This window comes from Simochromis diagramma, unplaced genomic scaffold, assembly GCF_900408965.1.
Source record: "Simochromis diagramma unplaced genomic scaffold, fSimDia1.1 OVJJ01000026.1, whole genome shotgun sequence".
Taxonomy (NCBI): Eukaryota; Metazoa; Chordata; class Actinopteri; order Cichliformes; family Cichlidae; genus Simochromis; species Simochromis diagramma.
The window spans coordinates 4,385,467-4,408,863 of NW_024386985.1; the positions used below are offsets into that span (position 1 = coordinate 4,385,467).

A 23,397-nucleotide genomic window follows, 5' to 3' on the forward strand; every position below is an offset into this window, starting at 1 on the left:
TTGTTTTTGTGCAGGAGTTAGACAAACATCTGATTTCTTTTAACAAGTTATCCGCGGACGAATCGTGGATGTCCAGATGTATTCAGATTTTAGATTTACTCAGCCGCCTACATTTCACCACTCAGCCAAGGCTATTCAAAATCATCATTTGAAGAGGGGGAAAAAAACACGCTGGTGATCTGATCTGTTTGTCAGATCGATCAGTAAGAAAATCTCTGAGACTCCCCGGGTCCTCATCAAGCATGGCTGCAAATCTCTCTGCGGTGTTCACTGGTGTGAATGCAAATAATCAAATCACATTTACAGCACGAGAAGAATAAACCCTCCTGACCTCGAACGTTTCACAAACAAGGAAGTACTCCTCATTAAAAGCAGACATTGTGTCTTGCAGGTTTATATTGACTAATGTTCAAATCGTCATCTTTTCAGGGACATTGGGCTTAATAAAAGCAAAATTTAGGATTTTTTTAGTTTTTCCAAAAACATGGCGATTTCCCTTTAGGCTCCATCCTGCCAGCAACTTCCACCAACAAGGGATTTTTCTTATTTTTACATGTGAAAGAAAATCCTCAAATTCAGTCAGTAAGAACCCCATTATAAGGCCTAAGCTACCAGTCTAATTTTCTTAGGGCTAAGAGTCACTTTAGAAATGTTCAGTCTTTTTTACTCATCATCAGGCCAGAGTGAAATCTGAACAAATCAATCAAAACTTCACATTTTTTCTTTTCTCAAGTAAAAGCTGTAAATTTAGAGAGAGTGAGTGAATAATAACCTCACACAATCAAACTCTGATACTATTGAACCTGTTTAAAAAAAATCTCTTTTTATAACTACCACTATAACTAAGTGGAGATACAAACAGTAATGTTAAATGTCTTTTATTTGTGGTGTTACTCGGCACCCTCTTCACTGAATGTACTTTTAAAAGAATTTTGTATTTTTATATATTTATTTTTTAAGAGGTTTTTAGGTAAATGGTGTTAAGTAAGTCATGTTAACCGTTGATGTAAAACATGGATGTAGCCACTATTCATTAGTTGCAGGGCCAGATAATCACATTACAATTGTCCAAAATGCTCCAGTTGCCCAAATACAGTCCAGAGGTCCCGGTTGGGACTTCAGTTAGCTGAGGTGAAGCCTAGCCTGTGTCAGCACACCGGACACTGCTCCAAGTGGACAGTAGAGGAACTGCAGTTTTTGGAAGCACCGCATTCATTTGTCAGTCCTTGAGGTTGCTGCTTTGGAGATGTTTGTTTCTAGGATTATTTGAACCTAAATAACCTTAATTTCCATAACATAAGTAAGCAGTTTGTTTTCTAAACATAAACGGGGAGTAAAAGTGATGCAAAAAGGGAAATTAAAAAAAAAACACTGACTGAACATGAACTGCATCCAAAAACCACGTTCTATCACGGGGAAGCCTGTTGTTTAATTCACCTCACACCATCACCAACCCCTGCAGAAGTTCTGTGTTTTTACCGCCCTACTGCTGTCCCAAGCGTTGAAATTTTGAAAGCTCTCTCTTTGTTGTTTTTGGACTAAATGGCAATTGATGATTGTTTTTCCCTTTTTTTTCTGTAGCATGCTGTGTCTGTGAATACTCGAGCAAACATGAGCTGCAGCTGGAGATGCTAGTTACCATAGCTGATGCCAAATGTAACTGAAGCGACAATTCATTTTTAAACTGATAGCTGTGGTTAATGTTATGTACGGGTCATGTGACCTTTAAAAAAAAAATGTATAGAAGGGTGTGTCAGCTGATCAGTACAGCAACTTCTGACCCGCTTTTAGGTCGACAACCTGCAAAGGCCTTAGCTACTGTCAGTATAGTGACGTACATTAAAGAATGTCACCGTTTTGGACACAGCTAACTATCCGTCTGTAGTAATTCACAAGCTCTTTGTTGCACTCCCACCGTGGCTTAGAAACTTGCAGTGCGCTTAGATGCTGGTATTGTGCGCCTTAAAAAGAAGATGAGGAAACTCTGGCTTAGTGTGACATGATGAAGTTATGGGCCTAAAGCTCCTCATTGTTATGTATCTGTGGTCCTGCAGTCCAGCACTGCAGAATATAGAGTGTGAAGGAGAATATATGAGATGCTGTTTTCTGTGTGTGCAGCTGAAGTAATACCTGAAAGTTGAGACAAAGGGGCAAAGCACCCTGGCTCTTTGTTGGCATCTTTCATCGGGGCCAAGCCCAAGTGATTTGGAAACAATTGCAATGTGAAATCTGTGTCTGCTGCAATTGCTTAAATGGCAGCTCAAGTATTTAAACATGCTCAGATGATTTACACTCATGCCTGTGTGCTGTGCTAAGGGGATTCCTGAGCAAAGTCATCTGCATTCAGTAAACAACGTGTTATTGATGAGTTGATTTCGCGTGGCTTTGCCAGTGAGTGAGCCGGGGAAAGGATTAAGTCCCCAAGCCAAAACCCAATACAAGTTTGAATAAGGGGATAGATGTGCAGCGCTCATTGTAGAAGGAGAGGATAAGCTGTGTTCAACATTAAAATAACAGCTCAATACGTGTGATATGAAAAGGTTCAGAAAGCTCAGACGGAAATGGGAAACGAGCCCGTTTACTGTCTCAGAATGATAAACCGTCCACCAAGAGTCCACGATAGGAAACACCGCTGCTCCAATACTGTGTTTGGAAGAAGTTTGACTTGGTTTTTCTGTTGATAACAGCTTAGCGAAGAACAGCAGCGGAAGATTTTTTTTCTTTTTGAAGATGTTTCATTTGCTGAAGGACTGAGTAAGAGAGGAAAGGTGTAACAACAACAACAGCAGGTGCTGTGAGGAATCCAAAACCATTCTAATCTAATTACAGCTTCTCTGACATGTTTCACTTGTCACGTCTTGCCATTGTCTTTCCATTTACTAGTTTGGTTTCAGTCATGGTTGTTGTTGGTGTTTCAGTACTGGTGCAGTGCCTGCTTGGGGAGAATGTAACCCAGGTTACTGTTTGTAAAGATAATTCACAGATGTCCCCAAAATGCGTCATATGCAGGCAGTCAAAAAGATACTGTTTCGTAAAGGGGACGATGGCGGTTGTGCAGAACACGTAGGTGAGAAGATGTCATTTACATTTTTTTTTTTTTTTTTTTTTTTTTTTTTTTTGTGGTCTGTGGTGGAAAACCAAGCAGGCGACAGTGGTGATGTGGTGAGCTGCCTCAGGTACAGGTGAGACTGAAATAGAGTGCAGCAAGTCCAGTTGGAGTAACAGATCAACCAGATCAACTAAACATTAGGCATACTCCGATCCAATCCCATCAGTGCTGCTCGCATGATCAGGAATGCTATGACAATTTTTATTAATATATAGCACATTTCATTACATGTAAACTTTCATTACAAGCACTACCTGCACACTTGGATCTAATTCTGGGGAAAAATTAATTCAACGTGAAATACTATCATTTACCCTAAACTATTATATAAAAATCTAAGCTCAAATTTTATTGGTTTACTGAGCTGTTAACGTCATAGCATGAGTATTTCCTCCAGTTTTAATCTTTGAGGTACAGGCCCTCACAATACGAAAGGGTGGGTTGAAGTGTTGTATGATAATAAACTGCTGCAGTTTAGTGGCTGCGATGTAGAGTAACAGAAACAAGCTGGGGACAGGTTAAAGGAGCTTAAAGGTCTTCTTTTCACCTATATTTGGATGCCAGGTCCATCTCCTAGCTGTGATTCTATCTGTCAAAGTAAAATTTTAACACTTGTGACGAAACATTTTTTATGTTACAGCTTGAAAAAAATCACATTTATCAAACAGCTTTAGGTCAGAAGGTTTTTTAAAATCCTTAGAATTTGACCGTGAAGAAGGTCCCGCCTCACAGAGAGGGTTTGCACTTGCATGTATTTGTTTGGACATCAAACTGTGGGATGAACAAAGCTGACCCAGCAAGTTCTGCAAACTCACAGCAATACTTTAATAACCAACAGGGTGGAAATGACTGCAGAAATTCATGTGCTGTCAAGCAAAGGTTAGTCTTAAATTTGGAGTATGAACAACTTGGGCCAACTCTGCACCAGCAGATCTTAATTAAATAAACACAGTATTACAAAGCTGAAAAAATTCTCTTCTTTTAAAATTTCATTGTGCTGTCAGAAAAAAGAGGACTTTAAGCCTCATGATCAATACAGTGAGAAAACTGTATCCATCCCAGATCTCCACAGGTTTTAAATAACTCTGCATTCAGAAGTGATTTACAGCTCCAACACCACACACATGCAATTATGAAGACTCACAACGCTGACAGTTCGAGCCCCCAAATTGCAAGCTTGCCTCCCTTTTATCATATTTTATTTTATCACTTGACTCTTCCCCAACCAACCGGTTCCAGTCACACAGCCAGACAATTGAGTGTTTGCGAGTTCTGGATCATAATTACGTCTGTCCAACCTTAAAATGTGTCCTCCTGCAACTCATGCTTTTCTCATGAGACGATGATTCCAGTCTGTCTTCATAAATTAGATTTCTGAAAGTTTTGAGATAGTCTTTGTGCTTTTTTAAATTCTCTTTGAGGAAGCCTGTCAACTTAATTATCACCTAGCCTCCTGCTGTGGACTCTCCTTGAAACACCCAGCTTTATGTGCACTGCACTCCTCTGGCCTTTGACCACACCCCCTCCTCCTCATCATATAACTTTAGCATATATTTAGAATTGGATACAGGAGGCAGACTATCTCTACTTTTAAGATTAGGCTTAAAACTTTCCTTTTTGCTAAAGCATATAGTTAGGGCTGGACCAGGTGACCCTGAATCCTCCCTTAGTTATGCTGCAATAGATGTAGGCCGCTGGTGGATTCCCATGATGCATTGAGTTTTTCCTTTCCTGTCACCTTTCTCACTCACTATGTGTTAATAGACCTCTCTGCATTGAATCGTACCTGCTATTGATCTCTGTCTTTCTTCCACAGCATGTCTTTATCCTGTCTTCCTTCTGTCACCCCAACCGGTCGCAGCATATGGCTCCACCCCTCCCTGAGCCTGGTTCTGCCGGAGGTTTCTTCCTGTTAAAAGGGAGTTTTTCCTTCCCACTGTCACCAAAGTGCTTGCTCATAGGGGGTCATATGATTGTTGGGTTTTTCTCTGTATCTATTATTGTAGGATCTACTGTACAATATAAAGCGCCTTGAGGCGACTGTTGTTGTGATTTGGCGCTGTGTAAATAAAATAAAATTGAATTGAATAGAAAACCGCTTCCACCTCAGTGCACAAATATTTAAAACAGAGAAGTCAGCTGTTGTACTCCTCTGGTATCAGCCGACCAGCAGATCCTGCTCAGTCACTTCTTAACATCGAGTGCTCATTTCCAAAATGAAAAGCAGCAATTAACACATCAAGGATGACTTTAGTACCGCGCTCATTTTCCCCCACCTCCTTCAGCCTTTGCAGGTAGAGACGGCATTAAAAAAGTGCCCCTGTTGTATGATAAGCATTTCCTCTGCTGTGATAAGAAGCCCTGGGATAGTGACTGTCAAATGAGGCCAATTAATGATGGCTTGATGTGATGTTTTATCTTTTCGAGGCAAGTCCGCAGCTCCTCGCTCACTGTTTTTACCTCCCAGATAAGCTCTACTTTGTTGACTTTGCCCCAGTCTGCCCCAAAACCAAAGGCACTTATTAGCTACCTATCCGAGAGTGACATGTGTGGCTACAGGCCAGCGTTGAATAACGGTCCTTCACTGTCACCTCTGTAGTTTCTGGATTAACAGCTTGATTTGATTTTAAGCCATCATATACACAACAGAGCTGGAGCATTTATTCAGGCAAGGACCAGTGTTCCCCCTTCGGCTGCTGAGAAAGGCCGTTTGGATCGCTCGTGACGGGCGCTGTTTTTTTTGCTAGGCAAAGAAGCTGCGCACTTCAAAAGGATGTATTTCATGCTAATTTAAGGGTTCACCACGAAGATATCAGTTTAAGTAGACTGAAGATTCAGTTGTTTTATGTTTAGATCAGATAGGAGCCATTTAAGATTTAAAGAGTCAAAAGCTTTGGGAGAGTTCCAGTGCTTCCTGCTGAAAGGTATTTACTATAGCACTGCATTTTTTTTTAAAGACAGATAAAAAGGCTAAAGCTAATGATGTCCTTGCTGAGAGTGTAATTTTTTGAAAGTCGCTGAGAACTTCTTCTTATTCATGACCGCATAAGGAGTTAAGAATGTGTAACTTTGGGGAAGCCATCCTCAAAGCTCACCTGTTTCCATGTTGGACTTCATTACTTATAGTGAGAAATTCATTGAGAAATTGATTTTCAAGGATTCTTAGATGTGGACAGAAAATAATTGTTGCCGGCGGGAAACCATAAAGGTCATAACTTTATGACTTGTGGAGCTTTTGCCTCCAGGGCATTTTGAAATGCATTCTAACATGTGCGTATTGTTGTGAAAGCATGACCTTTTTCTCAGTCTGTCAACTCTTTTGATTTTCTTAAACCTCACAATAACCATGAGTAAAAACATGCATATTAAAAAAATGAAGGTAGGTTTCTCACAGGAGGCCTGTGTCCTATGTGACAGTCCGCTGTATGCAGTCGCCATACTTTCCTTTCTGTCATTCTAAAACCTTTCTTCCTCTTTTTAAGGATGGGTTTGTTGGAATAACGGTTCTGAAGTCAAATTAATTGGAAAAAATGAAAATATGAGAAAGACATTTCACGCTAATTTGTGCTAATTTGTGCTAATTTGCAATTTGTGTGTGAAGTTTCTCTTTTTATAGGTAACTTTTTATTCCAGGATAAAAAACAAACAAAACTAAACTAAGACCTGGTTGATAAATAGTCCTGCATTGAATTTTTTTTAATGTCTGAACCGGCCTCGTCCTTTGGTTAAGAGTTTTTTAAAAGTTCAAATATTTAGCGAATAGATGACTTGCTCCCTCATCAGGTCTGCTCAATTTCGATATGCTAATTTGCGCTGCTTGTTGGTGCAATATCGGTGACCAGTGAAATGAACTAGTGGCATCTTCACTTATAAATGATTGCATTGTTCCAAGTTCAGCCGCAGACCTTTCCACCCCATCGGTGAATTTTGCAAATGCGACTTCATGTCACTTTGCTCCACTGAGTAACTGTGAGTGCCTCAGACAATCCACAGTGCTGCTGCTATTCAGGTGAACTCTTTAACTCGATTTTCTCTCACTGATTAAGTCTGATCAAGCCTCCGATAACGCTGCTACACCTGTGTGAAAAAGCATTAAAGCTATTAGAGCTGTGGTATTCGTCCACACGTACAGTTTCTCAAGATCATCTGGTAGATCAGCTTCTGTTGTTTTCCATTGATTTGTGAAAGTATAAAATATATCTTCTTTGTTTATTGTTGATGCAAATATTATTTTTTAAGTCTGCCATCTTCCGCAGAGGTATGCGAGAGATGGTTAAGGTTGTGTTGTGATATATTTACAGCTGTCAGTCAGCAACCTCCTGAGACTGAGATAAGATAAACTCCTGAGACGTCGCATCTTACCACTTGCAGTATCAAGGAGCACATACACCAGTCATGCAAGCCATCCAATTCTATTTGATATATCCCAAGCCAATACAAGCTGTCAGTCAGCATTAAACTCAGATTCACATATTTACAGAAAAGTTGTGCTGCTGTCATTAGGGAGCAAAGGCCAACAACTCAAGTAAACTACTCAACAGCTGTTCAGAAAAAGTCATGCAGATCATGTTAGGAAGTTGTTACTTTAGCAAGCAGTCGATCAGTGGAATCAGTGGTTATTTATATGCCCACATCATGCAGAAGTATAATTTTTCTTTTATACTGTAATTCTGAAACTCAGCAATTGAATGATGCCACTCCTGAGTATAAAAGAAGTTTAGAGAGCGTATTCAAACATTACATTTTCTCAGTAAGTGTTTTGACCCTTTTAACTCTTTCTCTGCCTCTTGTTTGTGTATGAATAGTACATTTTGGGTTTTGTTTTTTTGTGGTTTTTAGCACAGATAAAAATTTCAAAGATATGGTGACACCAGAGAGAGTGCAGAGACATTGAAAAACCAATGTTCTATGAATCCTTGTAAAGAGAAACGCTGTTAAAAATCACTGTTTAAGGTCAGTTATGAAAAAAAGAAAACCCCTCAGTGGCAAGTGGATAAAGAATTTGGCCCTGGAAGCTCAAGGTACTTGAAGGATCCTATAGTGTGAACACAGCCAGTAACAAGGTTATGGAGCGTCATTACGAAACTTTTGTGGTTGTTTTGTGTCTTTTTTTTTGGGTATCATTTGACATGTCTTTGATGTTATTTTTGTGTTTTTGAGGTTGTTTTGTGCCCATTTTGTTTCTTTGCAATTGATCTAGCTCACGTATTGGTCACATTTCTTGTCTTTGTTGGGGTTTTGCTGTATTTTATCTCTCATTCTTTTGCATGTCTTTGTGGCCTTTTTGTGATTCTTGCTCACAGCTTTGTCTCTCTCTTTTGACATTTTCCCGTCATTTTCTTGAGATGCACCCACTCGCATGCATAGACTGTGTATAACAATTGATATAACCACTGTTGAAACCTTACCATTTGATAACCAACATCGTTTTATGTTTTTGGAGTCAGAAGCTACTACATTTGCATGAGAGGGTGGAGTGTCAAATGATCAATTTGGGCTAGCAAACATGGTTAACAAGCTGTAGTCACAAACTGTGCAGGTGCATCACACAAGACTTGCACCAGCTAATTAGTAAAAAGTAACAATAAACCTAGAAATTCACTCATAAACGAATATGACAAATAATTTGGCTTGACAGACTTATTAGAAGCCAAATTATTTTTCAGATAATTGTTTTAAAAATGCTCCACAAGGTATCATTAGCTCAGACACAGTCTAAACGGCTAGTTTGGGGATTCTAGTCAGTGGAGGTGAGGCTTGTCAGATGATGATCAGCTACAGCTCTATTTGTCAGGACACTTATCGGCCACATACTTAAATTTAAGAGACTAAAATGTAAAATTGGAATTTTTTTAAGGGAGTCTCTGGTGATTGCCTTGTTTTCTATAGCCAAAAAAGCCTTGAGTGCACTTGAGAGGAAGTGCAGGTTTTCACACTGGAAATGTCTGAGGTAAAGATCACTGTTGATGTTAGCGCAGCTAGCTTAACAACCGAAACTTTGATTTATCTGTAAGTGACAGTGGTGTGCTTTGAGTGCAGTGCTTATTTTCTATCGCTTGAGTGGTGTTTTTTGCATTTGCTTTTAAGGATTTTGCATCTATTTATGCATCTTTTGGCTTATTCTCAGAAATAAAGCGTTTGTGATTTGCACGTGTCTTTATGGTTTTTATGGCGTTTTGTTATTTGCATTGCTTGTGGTTTGTTGACATCTTGACCTCTGGGCTTTGTTTATTTATGCAGACACGATCACCACAAACAAATGTGAGTTTAAAAAAAAAAAAAAATACAGGAAAGCTGTTGCTCAGATTGTAGGTTTACATTAAAAAAAAAAAAAAAAAAAAAAAAAAAATTCTTTCTTTGGCTGAGAGAAAAATCTGAGGATCATAATCTACAAACACACTCTGTACTGTAACCAGGCTGCTGCTGTAAGGGTCTGAAGTCAGATCCATCCTGCTTGAATACATTTCAAATGATTTAAAAATGATTAACTGAAAACAGCAACGCGACCTTTTCATTTCTCAGCCCCCCCCCCATCAGCACCTTTTTTCTTCGTTGCTCAGGGTGGTTGTGCAGGGTGTTTGATGGGGGATGGGGTTGCTTGTCTTTGTAGTAGTCACAGCTCCAAATCTCATTTGTAATGGTTATCAGCTGGTTGGGCTCTTCACAATAGCTAATGGGGAAAACAAATCGGTATTTGCCATGTTTATCATTTGATTAACCTTCATATTATCCCTCTGTGTAATTAGCCTAATTATGAGAGGCTTTACACTGACACTCTGATATCGCTTGTATAAACAGGTCTGAAATTTCTTGGCCGTGTTCAAATGGAGCGATACTTTTCTTTAAAAACTGAGTGTGTACCAGACATGTGTTGTAAGTTCCATCAAGTGATAAAATTATAAAATAATCTAAAATCCACAGACACGTCAAACTGCCTTGTGCAGAAGGGTCTTGTTGGTAGATGTCAAACAAAGAGAGCGCGCCTAGTGTAGAAGCAGACAAGGAACCGTTAATACCCGTTGCAGCAACCCGCCCAACAAGTTTGCTCTTGCATCTCTGGGGAAAACTTGCTGCCTGCTCGCTTTTGTCAAACTTGAGTCTGCCAGCTCTCGTCAGATCTGCGTCCGAGTGCAGACTGGATGAGTTGTGATCGGGACCCTCTTCTTCCCCGAGCTCTGAGCATACTTGCTTTGACACAACAAAAAGGTGATTTTGCCTGCTAGCCTCCTCAGTCCCCTTTGTCATGGCCGGTTTGTGTCAAGCACTGGTGCAATGACTGACTTACAGCAGGTGTTGAAACAAGACAGATTGCAGCTTGTATTAGACGTGAAGTTACTTCACAGTAATGTATCAAGACCTCTGAAGACCTTTTCTTACCTTACAGTTAATTTAGGCCTTTTTGTGACTCTGAGGATACAACTTTAGTTTTAGTGTGATGGCTTCTCTTGTAAACTTTTCTTGACCAGACCCCAGAGGGCTGTGGGGCAAATCTGGACTTCTACCACAAGACATGTGGCCTTGACATCAAATATTTTAAGTGACAAAAAGTGTTTTTAAAACACAGCACTATGCTGTAAATATAAGACTAGAGGAAATAAAAGGAAAAATGCCATTTATTTAGAGTAAATAATTCCATTTAAATCTAATAAAATAATAAAATATAAGCAATTACCAGCTGAATAACCCATTTATAGTCTCACTTTAAACCCTCATTTACTCAACTGCCCATTTATTTTGTTTGTTTTTAGATCATCATAAAATCTCTTGAGACTTTTTGGCTTTTTTTGGACAAAATGAGAAATTTGAAACACCTTCGTGACTAGAAAAGAAACAAAAATTGTTTTAGTCTGAAACCTTGGTTGGAAGGCACACACACACACATTGTTTCCTTGATCCGCATCAGAGTTGTTGAATTGATTTTCACCTCATAAAACATTTGCAAAGCCAATATTTCAAATACGTATTTTAGGTCAGGCGTTGCTTAGATTCGTTGTTTTCCCCTTTGATCTGCGTTGGAGCTTGGAAGTATTGTTCTCTACATTGTGCCTTGTTACACTGTTTGGACAGTACTGACAGCTGCAGGGAATCAAGTCCAGAGCAGACTAGTGAACTTGTAAGGCACAAACATGTTGGGGTATCCATTGTTAGGACGGAGCTGAAAGATTTTAAGGAAAAAACTGGACAATACGCAGATTGGTATTGACTTCTTGCCTTTTTTAAAGATGTAATGTACATAACCTTGATACATTTAAACAAAAATACCTAATAAAAAAGAAAATGTTTGACACCATCATCAGATTAAAGTACTGGCCTGTTCTTTTATCTCTTAGGGGCCTTACCAAGACCTCTCACTGTGCTGGGAATTAACAGAGATGTTCTACTCGACCTAATCCACGCCATACATGCTTCACAAGCATAAGTAAAATAAAGTGATGCCTGACATTTAAGTGCAGAGAATTGCTTGTCTTGTCTAGAAAAGTACATCCTTACTTTGAGTATTACATTTACACACAGTAAAGACCCAGACTTGTCAGCTGGATTATTTGTAGGTCATAGTGTGATATTGCCCGGAAGAAATTATAGGAAATTGCAGCAAAATACACCATGCAACACAGATTGCAACAGAGTCCCTGTGTTAGATTACTACTTTTATTGTCGTTATACTATGTATAACAAAACTTCAGAGCGGGTACATCTGCAGGTGTAAAAAGAACAAGCATGCAGTTATTTATACAGTAAATCTAAAAATGTGACTATGTATATATTTAAAAAAACTGCTAAATATATAAGGTATATGCATGATCTGGTGATGAGATAGGAGATGCGGTCGTGCTAGGGAGTAGCATGATGATGCAAGTATTTTGTCATTTCACAACAACTTAATTAAGGGTGAGCAGTAGTATTCTAATCTCTGATATTGCTTATCGATCAAGTAGCACTTGGCTGTGATATTGTAAAGTTATTAAAGTTATTTCAGGAGGAGGTTTAAGTGATGCAGCCCAGCCCAGGTGTTTGCATCGCCATGACTCCATGACAAAAAGCCAACAAGAGTTTTGTTATCTTTTGTGGTATTTCATAAAATAGTCCCTGTGGGGACTAAAAGAGTGTTACTCAACTCTTTATTTCATCAAGGTAATTGTTACAAAAACTTTCATGATTGCTTTTTAAGCATAACTGCAATCACAAAGACATGAAATGCTAACGTTAGGCTGTAAATGAATTACACCACAGTTGTAAGAGTTCAGTGTCTCCATCGCTAACCTCCTGTGTGAATGTTCCCTGTCAGCTTCAACACTTTTCTAACCACTTTTTTAGTAAACATCTACTTTGAGCCATGCAACAAACTAAAAGTAATTCCCTGTTTGGTGATTGCAATGTCAGAATTCTAGCCAAATAGAGTATGTCAAATACATTCAAAAAATCTATTGAACTTATCATTTCATAGTTTAAGACTCATTCCTGCAGCACAGTATTCTATAAGAAGAAATATTTGATTAATTTCCTGTATTTTTATTGACTGCTAATCAATTATGCTGATGTAAATAGAGCACGTTTGGTCTAAAACGAATGGAGAAATGACTAAATTGCCTACAGCGGTAATGAAAGATGATCTTGTCGTGGAGCTGAACTGTTTGCCGTGTCTGTGTTTCAGAACATGATGTTTGACTTACCCAGCCCTCTGATGCCCTGACGCTGCTATTGCTCCTCTACTATTAAATTTTTAACACTAGAAAGAGGTCTAAAACAGCCTTTTGCTTTTATTAATATGCCAGCATGGCATGGTGTCAGACTTCTGGCACCTTCAAATATTTACCCTTGTGCACAAAACATTTCCGGTTCCGTAATGACCTCTTTGCTTTCCCCTGTTTCCAAACAGTGGAACGTATCGCGCGAGTGCTTGTTTGTGTAATGTCGCGTTAACCTGTTCAGTTATTCAACCAGCCCTCTAAAGCAGAGCAGGTCCAGTGCTGGAAAGACTCAGCAACAACCTCCTGCAGATGGGAACCTTTAATTTTTAAAGCATTTTCATTCGCATGGCTGATCCTCTGCACACTGCGTCACGAACCGTGAGTGCTAATCCCAGTCACCAACCACCTCTTTATTTAGTTTGAAAAATCTTCCAGGCAAAGTGGATCTCCTTCTTCATCTCTGTAGTGTCTTTTTGAAGTAATGTTTTGATTGGTGCCCAGTGAACCAGATTTGTGTAGCTTGAACTGAACTCTACTCATGGGACAAAGACCGAGGTGGAAACCAGCGTAATTGCCCTTTAAATCTTAGTTCACCTTTTCTTATAAAGATATCCTCATCTGGATGCTCATGCAAATACATTATTTCAGTATTTGTTGTTGAGAAGCAGTTTGTTGTAGATTAATGCAAAAAATCAGAAAATGAACAGTTTTATGTTTAAGAGTGTCAAACATCAAAATGCACAAAACCTCAGTGGTTGTGAAAACATTCTGTAACTATTTGGGGTAAAAGGGGTTAAATTTAAACCCTGCACCAATTTTGATTTTAATTAAAAGCCATCTTTACAGATGCCATGCATGCAATGCATCTGTCATGTGCAAGGTCAGGTGTTTAAGCGCTTAGTAAGTGGTCTTTTGTGTCCTTCCTATAGACTGACTTCGGTTCCAGATCTGAATACCGAAGCCAATGTCCAACCGGTTAAATCTTCATTCTTTCTAATGGCCTGCAGGGGGCGACTCCTCTGACTTTAAAAAGAATTGTGAATGTATAGAGGCAGAACCAGCCCAAGGTTTTATGAGTTCTTAAGCAGAAATTGATTTGGGGTTAGTATGTCGAAGGCATTTGACTGTGTCCCTCGGGTGGTCCTGTGGGGGGTCCTCTGGGAGTATGGCGCCCATTGCTAACGGCCATTCAGTCCTTATACAACCGTTGCTGGAGTCGGACTCGTTCCTGGTGGGTGGTGGGCTCCACCAGGGCTCCCCTTTGTCACCAATTCTGTTCCTAATTTTTATGGACAGAATTTCTAGGTGCAGCCAAGTGGTGGAAGGCTTTCACTTATATTCACTTATTTTCGCGGATGCTGTGGTTCTGTTGGCTTCATCGGTGATTGCCTCCAGCTCGCCATGGACCAGTTCGCAGCCGAGTGTGAAGTGGTGGGAATGAGAATCAGCACCTACAAATCTGAGGCCATGGTCCTCAGCTGGAAAAGGGTGGAGTGCCCACTCCGGGTCAGAGACGAGTTCTTGCCCCAAGTGGAAGAGTATAAGTATCTCGGGGGCCGGCCCCTGCGATAAGCGGAAGAAGATGGATGGATGGATGGTTATTATGTCCATTTGTAACATTATATATGTTGCAAAGCCATTATCGTGGCTTTACTGCACTGCTGCCTTTGGTTTCATACGTCACCTCATTGCATAGACTTTGAGGTTTCTGTTTAACTAACATCTTTCTGTGTGCACAAAAATATACAAACAACTTGTCTTGTGTGACATTTTGCATGCTCCTGGGGTCCCCTGTTTAGTGTGGGGCCTTAAGCAGCTGCTAAGTCTGCTTATGCCTCAGGCCGGCTCCCTATAGAAGTCTATGAGGGGGGAAAAAACAGCTCTTGGTTTCCTTGATGTGACCTCCGTAAACACTTTCCTGTTAAGTTTTTGTTTTAAAATCTCCAGTGTCATGTCCTATTTTAAGAAAATAATGTCCATTTCTTAATAATAGTTTGGTCCCATTAGCATCAAAAACATAAAGCATGGCGTAGCTTGTTATTAACAAGTCACCTTTGATAAATGCATGAGTTATAGTGTCCCATCACTTTCTCAGTCAGATCTCATCACATCTTATTTCAAAGACTCAGCTCAAACCCACATAACAAGACTTTGATAACCAATGTTTGAAGTGAAAGTGGGCACATCTATCCATTATATACATTTTGTGGTCGTGCCTATTGCAGACTTTACTCTCATGGCTCCGGGTGTAGATTTCATCAAAATGACTTCAGACTGGTATGCGCTGATACCTGATGCCTTCCAAGTACAATCAGTCGATATTGAGCAGTAGTAAAAAAAAAAGTAACAAGGTAACAGTGAAGTTTTTGAGTTTTTGTCCATCCATCCATTTTCTTCCACAGTCGCGACTGCATTATCAAATACCAATGCACTCAAATCTGCCAGGTTCAGTATTTATCTAAAAAGGATTAAATTACAGTAATCCCACCCACCACAGCTGATTTATGATCATCTTTTTTAGGGTCTTCCAGCTTCTTGTTTTGGTTTCCTGGGCCATGATGCTTTGCTTCACTCTCCTCAGTTTTTTTTAGCTGTCGAAAACTGCGATGTAGAAGCTGCTAGAGCATTTTAAAAAACAGAAGCTTGTGAACAGTGTGTGTGTGTTTTCTTATCTTTTTTTTTTCCGATAGGTTTTCGACATGTGATTCAGCTCGCAGCCTCAAAAGAGTTTTTGCTAGAAAGCATGTCATCCTTTTTCCTCCCCCAAAAATCTCTGAACCTTGCCATATTATGTTAGAATTCAGCTCTCTCAGTGGTCCTCTTTGGATGGTTTTGTTTGATAGTTTCCTTGGTGGATATGAAAGATTAATGCAGCAGAAGCACCTGCAGCAGTTCCTCAATGACAGCTGTAAAAGTGCAGCGGAACAGCTGTGAGAAGACAGCCCGGCTGCCGTGCCCCCATAAAACAAACTGTTAAACACGGTGTCACCACTTTGTGAGTCATCCTGTAACTGCCCCGGCTATCAGAATTGATTTTCCTTCCATGAGCTCCAATAGTGTTTTTTGTGACTGCGAGTGCACCTTCAGTGCGATTCCTCACTGTTTTGGTTGTCTTTGTGTGTTCATTTATACATGTTTTCTTCCACTTTGTGTGTACATTCTTATTCCAGAACACAGAAAAGGAAGTACAGAAGGGCCTACTATAACAAATTATCTTCGTTATGGTAGAGAAAGGCCTGAAGTAGGAATTGCAATTGGTCCACGTGTTTAGTCAGAAGATGTTTACAGCAAACCTTCATATACGTATGTCCTGTACTGCAGAAATTGTAATTGTGTGGTTTTCCTCTAGTTGCTTTTATTTCCTCCCACAGTCCTAAGACTGTGGTGTAGACTGTGGGTGCGATGGAAACTGCAATGGCGTGAATATGTTCATCTACCTGTTATCGACTGATGGTCTGTCCAAAATAAACCCCCTCACTTTCTCAAGCTGAAAGGGGAATTCCCCTGATCGTACAAAACAAAGTGCAGTTACAGGTGTGAAAGAGTTGCACGAGCACTTCTTGAGGGCGAAGAGGGAATTGCACAAAGTGCATCATCAGGGTGACGGCCATAACTTAAAAATAAAAGGTGGGAAGAAGGTTGAATGTCTAGCAAAATGGCCTGTGGTTAAGTTACACATCCTAGGTTTGAACAAAAATAAAAATAGCCACCCTGTGGTTCTGCTGAACTGTCCGTGACCATTTATTGAAAAATATGCCCATCATGACAAAAAAAGCGATAGTTTGACATTATTTTTTGTGACATATCTGCTGTTCCAACGGTTGGTGCTCATATTAAACATAACCAGAGTATCACACATTTTCTTATATTGAGTTTTCCCTGCATTTCCTTTCTCTTCTTGGACCCGTATGATGCCACTGAGTGGGATTTACAGCGTACTAGAAGCCCCACCCACCTGTCATTTAAACTTTATTTGTGAGGGGCAGCCAATCGTAAGAAAGCTGGCTTAAATTATGTGGAGTTGGTCTTAAAGGAGGAGGAGCTAAACAAATCAGTGGAAAATGCTCCTGGAGAGAAGACCTGAAAGCAAAGTGCAGAGCAGAATAAACTGATCACAAGAAACAAGTGAAACAAGAGAGGGTGGGGCATCGTAAAGGAGGGAAATCAGACACAGGTATAAATAAAATAACCATCATTTCATCACTCTACCAGTGTCACATCGTGTAATCCGGACTACAGGGAATACTTCTGGATGTATTCAGGATGATCATATGTAATAACCATATTTTTGATACTGAATTTGATTATTACAGCCCACACGGGTTAGAAGAGAATGACTTTATTGTCAATATGAGTGGACAAGTTGCCTTTGGTTCACCAAGTCACAGATCAGTTCATAATAAATATAAAGTCATCCACATACCTTAATAAAGCTTCAGTAAAATTATAAGTAAAATACATCACGGCAACTACTAATTGCATTTGGCACAAATAATTCCTCATACACAGTATTAAGCTGTACAGCACTACACAAGAGGTGCAGCACAGTTAAAACATGATTGTGATCACACTGTGGTGAACACAGGGTCAGCAGCAGGGAACCGCACCCCTATCTAACACACTGATCTTCCACATTCGTGTCTTCTAACAGTTTAGGCAGACCTCTGGTTTAAGCGTCTTTAGTCTTGTGTGGCTCATAGCTGATAACTTTTACTCTGTACTGCGTCTGTAGAGATGAGGCGTTGGGAAAGACTGGCCTAAACACTTCCTGTCACTGAAAATCATAATCACTATGCACGCATGTCATAGTTGACGCACTTTAATTCTAATCAGATCAGTTGTTAGATGTGGAAACTTTTTCATCTCTCTGTATTTTTTGTATATTTTGTGTCTCGTTGTATGTCACCATTTCAAGCCTTCACATAACGGGCTCTGCTGGAGTTCCTTGCCACTTTTCGTGGTCCTTTTTCAGCACTGAGTGTTTATTAGACAGGTTTAAATGTAAGCTGCCACTGCAGTAGATGTGGCTTGTTTGCTTCCACCCTCAACCTCATCTGTGAAAAAGCCAGTCTTCTGTTATTTACACAAAGGAGAAGCTTTGGACTGCTGAAGTACATTTCTGAAATAAACTGCTCTCTAGAGTAGACCTTGAATGGATAAAATAATGGCACTTTAAGCCATATGAAGCGAGTGTGTGTTTTTCAAATAGTTTATTTGTTCGTGTTTTAAAGGAAGGGGGAAAAAAAAATCATTTGACAGATGAAATGCTAAAATGTACGCATACGTGTGACACGCCCGCGTGCAGCCTTTTTGAGCTTAAAAAACCCCCGCCAGGGTGCCTCCGGGGTAAACTGCATCACAAGTCACTGAACCATATTGATCATAGTCAATTAATATGTAGCGCACAAAAGATTGCGAGAAGACCTGCTGAGGAAGACTGCTGCTATGAAACGGCGCACTCCCATCCAGACAGTCTCTAAAGCATCCAGGAAGTGGCTTCGCTTTGCAGCCCTGAAACCTTAAAATCGCACGCCGCTCCAGAGCACTGTTATTAAACTATTTTTAAAAAGAGGTCACATTTTTTGAACACAATCAGAGATTTTTATTCGAGGGCAGTCCTGAATTATTATTTCAGTGCAGTCGTGATTTTCTGTTTAAAATGAAGGCCGCTGCAATTTATAAGCCTAGCTGATCGCACGCGTAATCTATGAATCACAGGAATGATTATATGCTGAAGTCATCAGTGAAGTGGCTTCTGTGTTGTGCGCTCGGAACGGCACAGAAGTCACTTGTTTTGCAGAAATTTTATTTAAAATAACAGATGTGAGTGGGTTTAATGTGCACTTTAGGGCCCAGTATCCATAAAGCGACGCCCCGCTGCGCATTATTTGCCATCGCCAAAGAATGCAACCACACACTGACACAGAAATTTTCCTTTCAGGATGTCACATATTGAGTCTTACTCACACATCCTAAGATCATTTCTTCTCTTTCCCTCCTTTTCCCTTTCAATTCATCTTTTATTTTGTTAGCCATTTGAGCATTGGGAAATGAAAGCATTTGCATTGAAAGGACAGGTGGGTGTGAGACACCAGCGAGCGTCTGAATTGTAGCATTAAGAGCATGAGAGAAGGGGGGGGGAATCAAAAGTAAGAACCATTCAGACGGCAGGAGGAGCAGGGATTTGAGCAGATATTAAAAGATGATTGTGCGTGGGCTTTTACTGCTGTGCTCCGGAGAAAGAATGTAAACCCTGTATCAGTCAGAGTGAGGATAATAAACAGTAAAAACATCAGAACACAGCACAACAAACACAAACAAAAAGAAGGATGGGGAAAAGCGCGCCGTATAAATAGTTCAAATATTTCAAGTGATTTCAGAATGCGATGGTGAAATACTGGAGGTTTGTGTCCTCAGCTGCTGCAAGTTCCTCCACTCTGTGGTGGTCTTCCCTTCACTGGAACTGTGTTACCGACATGCACGTTAAACAAAAGCATCGGTTAAAGGTGAGACTTGGTGCCATTTTGGAACATTTTGATAAGTTCGACTCTCATGCACCCTCCCAAAAACAAAGACAACAGAAGCAACATGAAATTAAGTAATAAGTAGTCAAGTGTTGTTTTTTTTGTGTGTGCGTGCGCGACTGTGGATCATTGTTCTGTCATTCCCAAACACTCATCTGATCTCATTTTTGACAGCTACATCAACGCTAAAAAAATCATTGATGGTTACATCAGGGTTACAGCATTTTTCAATACTTTTTCCTCTTCCAAAGTCTTTTTGTTTTTAAAGTACTTTGTTGTTTTCACCGCTCTTTGTCTCTCATATCACTCTTTTGATTTGTTGATCTCGTGCCGACATCGCAAGCAAGTGCGCAAGTAAAGAAAGCGAAGGCTCAGAGTCAGAGTTCAAAGTGATTTCCTTTCGACTTTAACGCTTGTTGTTGCTTTATTAAATCGGACACTTTGCTGCATGTCAGAACACGCTGTTTATTGCCTTGTTTTTCGTTTTACAGCGTAATTCTGCCAGACGCTTTCAAGCAGACTCCGTCGTCTGGGAGAAAAAAGTAGACGTGAGCTGTGTACGCTTATAATTAGTGTAACTTGTGCTGCATGTGGATACAGTGGCCTCAGTCACCTCTTTTATAAAGCAGAAACGGTGACACATAGAAGGTGTTTAATGCAGCAGGTCGGGTCTCACTGAAACTGTCAAACTCACATTGAACTTGAGCAATTTAAAGAATGTGAGTAAAAGCACAGTTCGTACTGCTGTCATGTACAGCTGGGGGTAAATATTCAGATTTTTAGTCGTGCTTGCAGGGCTAGGTATGGATGTTTGGAGACAGAGACAAAAGCAAATGGTAAATGGATTTTTTGTTTTTATATGGTGCTTTCTACTCATGCCCATTCACACGCATTCATACAAGCACTTTTTTCATTGCTAACGTTCATACATGGTTAGTGCACCCATCCTGTTGCCAAATGTCAGCCAAAGGTGAAAGGGCAGTCTAAGGGCAGGGTTTCTGTTTCATGTTATAAGTAGGGATGTCCCTGGTGACTAAAATCCCGTCCACACGTAAACGCAGAAATGAAGGAAAACGCTGCTAGGAACATGCCAAAGCAACAGGTGGCGATATATTCCTAACCTGTAGAAATGTTGGCCAATCAGAAGTCTAGAAGCCTCGGTGGGAAATAGTAAACAAAGCTGGGGCATAGAAGCAGAGCCGAGTTGTATGTAATACGTAAGCATTTAAACACTGCAGAGAGTACAATTAACAGTATTGTAGAAATTAATTTCACCGAAACAATAACGTGGCGCACAGTGTGACGTCAAAAAAGGTGCACACCTTTGACGCTGCGTTTTCTGCGTTTTCTCCGTTTTTCTCGTCCACACCTAAATACAAAAACTGAGTTTTCGAAAATATCCACCCTGGCAGGCATTTTTAGAAATCTCCGTTTTCAGTGACCGAAAACGCCGTTTACGTGTGGACGAAAGGTGCAAACGCATAGAAAAACCTGCGTTTTCAAAAATACCCGAGTACGTGTTGACGTAGCCTAATTTTCAAAAAATAACCAACTAAAAGTAGAACACTCCTGATCGCAATACATGGGTTTTAAATATTTAAGAGCATTTTTAAACTGTTATTGATGTTATCAAATTATATTTTAGTTGCTCCTGAAATGTGTGGTCGTTGCTTCATCTATAACACACGCAATGTTAGTTTGCCGACTGTGGCTGATATCAGCCGTGTTTACTTCATCCGATTAGGGTCCACATGTTGGTGGACCTTAAACCTACGGTTGGGCTTTGCTCTATTAACATCACTAGTTTACTTGACAGTCCTTCACAGTTGTTTTCTACATCAGAATGCTTCAGAACTGACCTGGTTAGCATGTCTTACTTTGGACCTTACTTGTTTCCACATCACTCGGAGAGAGTGGCGCAACGTCTGTGGGCTCCTGTGTTACAATTAGTTTTACAAAACGAGTTCAAAAAGTGAAGAAATAATCATGTAAATGTAGTAATTTATTGCTGCTTTACCAATTTAGCTGGTATCCATACACTTAGCATCATTATTTGTCATGCGAACAATATTAATGCTCCCGCTTGCCATTGCAGGCTGTAATTTGAGAAGTAAAATCTCCATTGTCTCTGTTTCCTCATCGAGTATGCATGCAGAGAAACATGCGCTTTGTCACAGTTAACATTACACCCCACCCGTTAAATTTGTTGTCCCTGCAGCACACTTTTAATTTCTGCATCACTCTTGAGTTTGCAGCCCCTGACTTTTAATAACTCTGTGTCCCCTCCTTAGAACCATGTGGAACCCAGTGAGTGAGCAGACAGGACAGGTGACTGCCAGGATGGAGACCACTCCATCTTTGGGTAGTGCGAGCATCTCCGTCTCGCAGCAGCAGGCACCTAAGAAGTTTGCACCTGTGGTCGCCCCCAAGCCCAAGTTCAACCCTTACAAACAGGTGGGAGAGGCCACACTCTCCGAGCCGGCAGGTAAGCACACAGTCTTCAAATTGCTTCAACTAAGAAAATATCATTATCTTACAAAATAATTAAAATGTCCCACTTTGCAGCATTTATTAGTAATATGATATTTTTGTTGTTAAACTCTGCACTCTCCATGTTTAGTACTCGCCCATATTTCATCTTCTGCAGTTAGCAGTAAACCCGTCCTACCCTTACAGTGGTTACAAGTGCAACAGAGTACATTTTAAATTTTACTGTTGAGTGTCTTGGGCATTTCTTTATTCAGCATTATATTTAACAGTTACTGAGACAGAAATCTAAGTGTTAAACTGAACTGCTTGTTCAGTGAATATTCCCATGTGTACTTGATATTGATTTCCATACAGTACAATTCATAAAACATACATACGATATAATTTCATCCCTAAAAAGCTCTGACACTAAAACATATATGACGTGATGCTAAACGGCATTTTCTTTTTTATCTTTTTCTTGTTCACTAATCACTAATATAATAAAGTTTACTGAAGTATGGAGCTTACAATACTCTGGCTATGATGTGTTAAGACTGAATGGAAAGTTCAATTCAATTCAGTTTTATTTATATAGCGCCAAATCACAACAACAGTTGCCTCAAGGTGCTTTATATTGCATCTTAAAGACCCTACAATAATACAAAGAAAACAGAGAAAACCCCAACAATCATATGACCCCCTATGAGCAAGCACTTTGGTGAGAGTAGGAAGGGAAAACTCCCTTTTAATAGGAAGAAACCTCCAGCAGAACCTGAGAGGGCTCAGGGAGGGTGGGGGGCAATCTGCCACATGCAAAGAGGTCTATTAACACATAGTGAGTGAAAAAGGTGATGGAAGAAGAAACACTCAATGCATCATGGGAATTCCCCAGCAGCCTAGACCTATTGCAGCATAACTAAGGGAGGATTCGGGGTCCTAACTATATCCTTTATTAAAAAGGATGGTTTTAAGCCTAATCTCAAAAATAAAGAGGATGTCTGTCTCGTGAATCTAAACTGGAAGCTGGATCCACAGGAGAGGTGCCTTGAAGCTGAAAGCTCTGCCTCCCATTCTGCACTTACATACTCTAGGAACCACAAGTAAGCTAGAGTAAGCCCACAAGTAAGCTTACAGTTTCAGGGTGAAGTGCTCTAATGGGGAGATACGGTACTATACGATTGTTAAAACAAGATGGTGCCTATTCAAGACCTAGAAGTAATACACGCATGAACTAGTTTGTCAGCATCACACTGAGACAGGATTTTTCTAATTTTTGAAATATTGCGCAAATGAAAGAAAGCAGTTCTACATATACTAAACTACACATATAACTCCAGGTTTTCTCACAGTATTACTAGAGGCCAAGGTAATGCAATCCAGAATAAGAATCTGGTTAGATACAATGTTTCTAAGAATAAAATCTAATAGATAAAGTTGGGTGTCATCTGCAGCATCTGCGGCACTAAGATCTAGTAAGGCAGATACGTTTTCATTTATTATGTAAGTGCTAAATTACACACATGAGTTTGTTCACAGGTGTGTAAAATACCAAACACTTCTTTAGCCATTGTCAAGATGAAAGCCAACGTGATCTACAGTCACT

General features: G+C 40.0%; 1 protein-coding gene across 3 annotated transcripts in view; it reads left to right on the plus strand.

Annotated features, from left to right (window-relative positions):
* The window catches only part of LOC120738733 (LIM domain containing preferred translocation partner in lipoma), a 183,657-nt gene that overhangs the window by 43,795 nt on the left and 116,465 nt on the right, over positions 1-23,397 (plus strand). For all 3 annotated transcript variants that reach the window (XM_040040154.1, XM_040040156.1, XM_040040157.1), the window contains one exon: positions 21,614-21,807. In XM_040040154.1, the coding sequence (XP_039896088.1) occupies positions 21,618-21,807 (190 nt within the window). In that variant the 5' untranslated portion in view covers positions 21,614-21,617. The remainder of the gene's footprint in view (positions 1-21,613; positions 21,808-23,397) is intronic.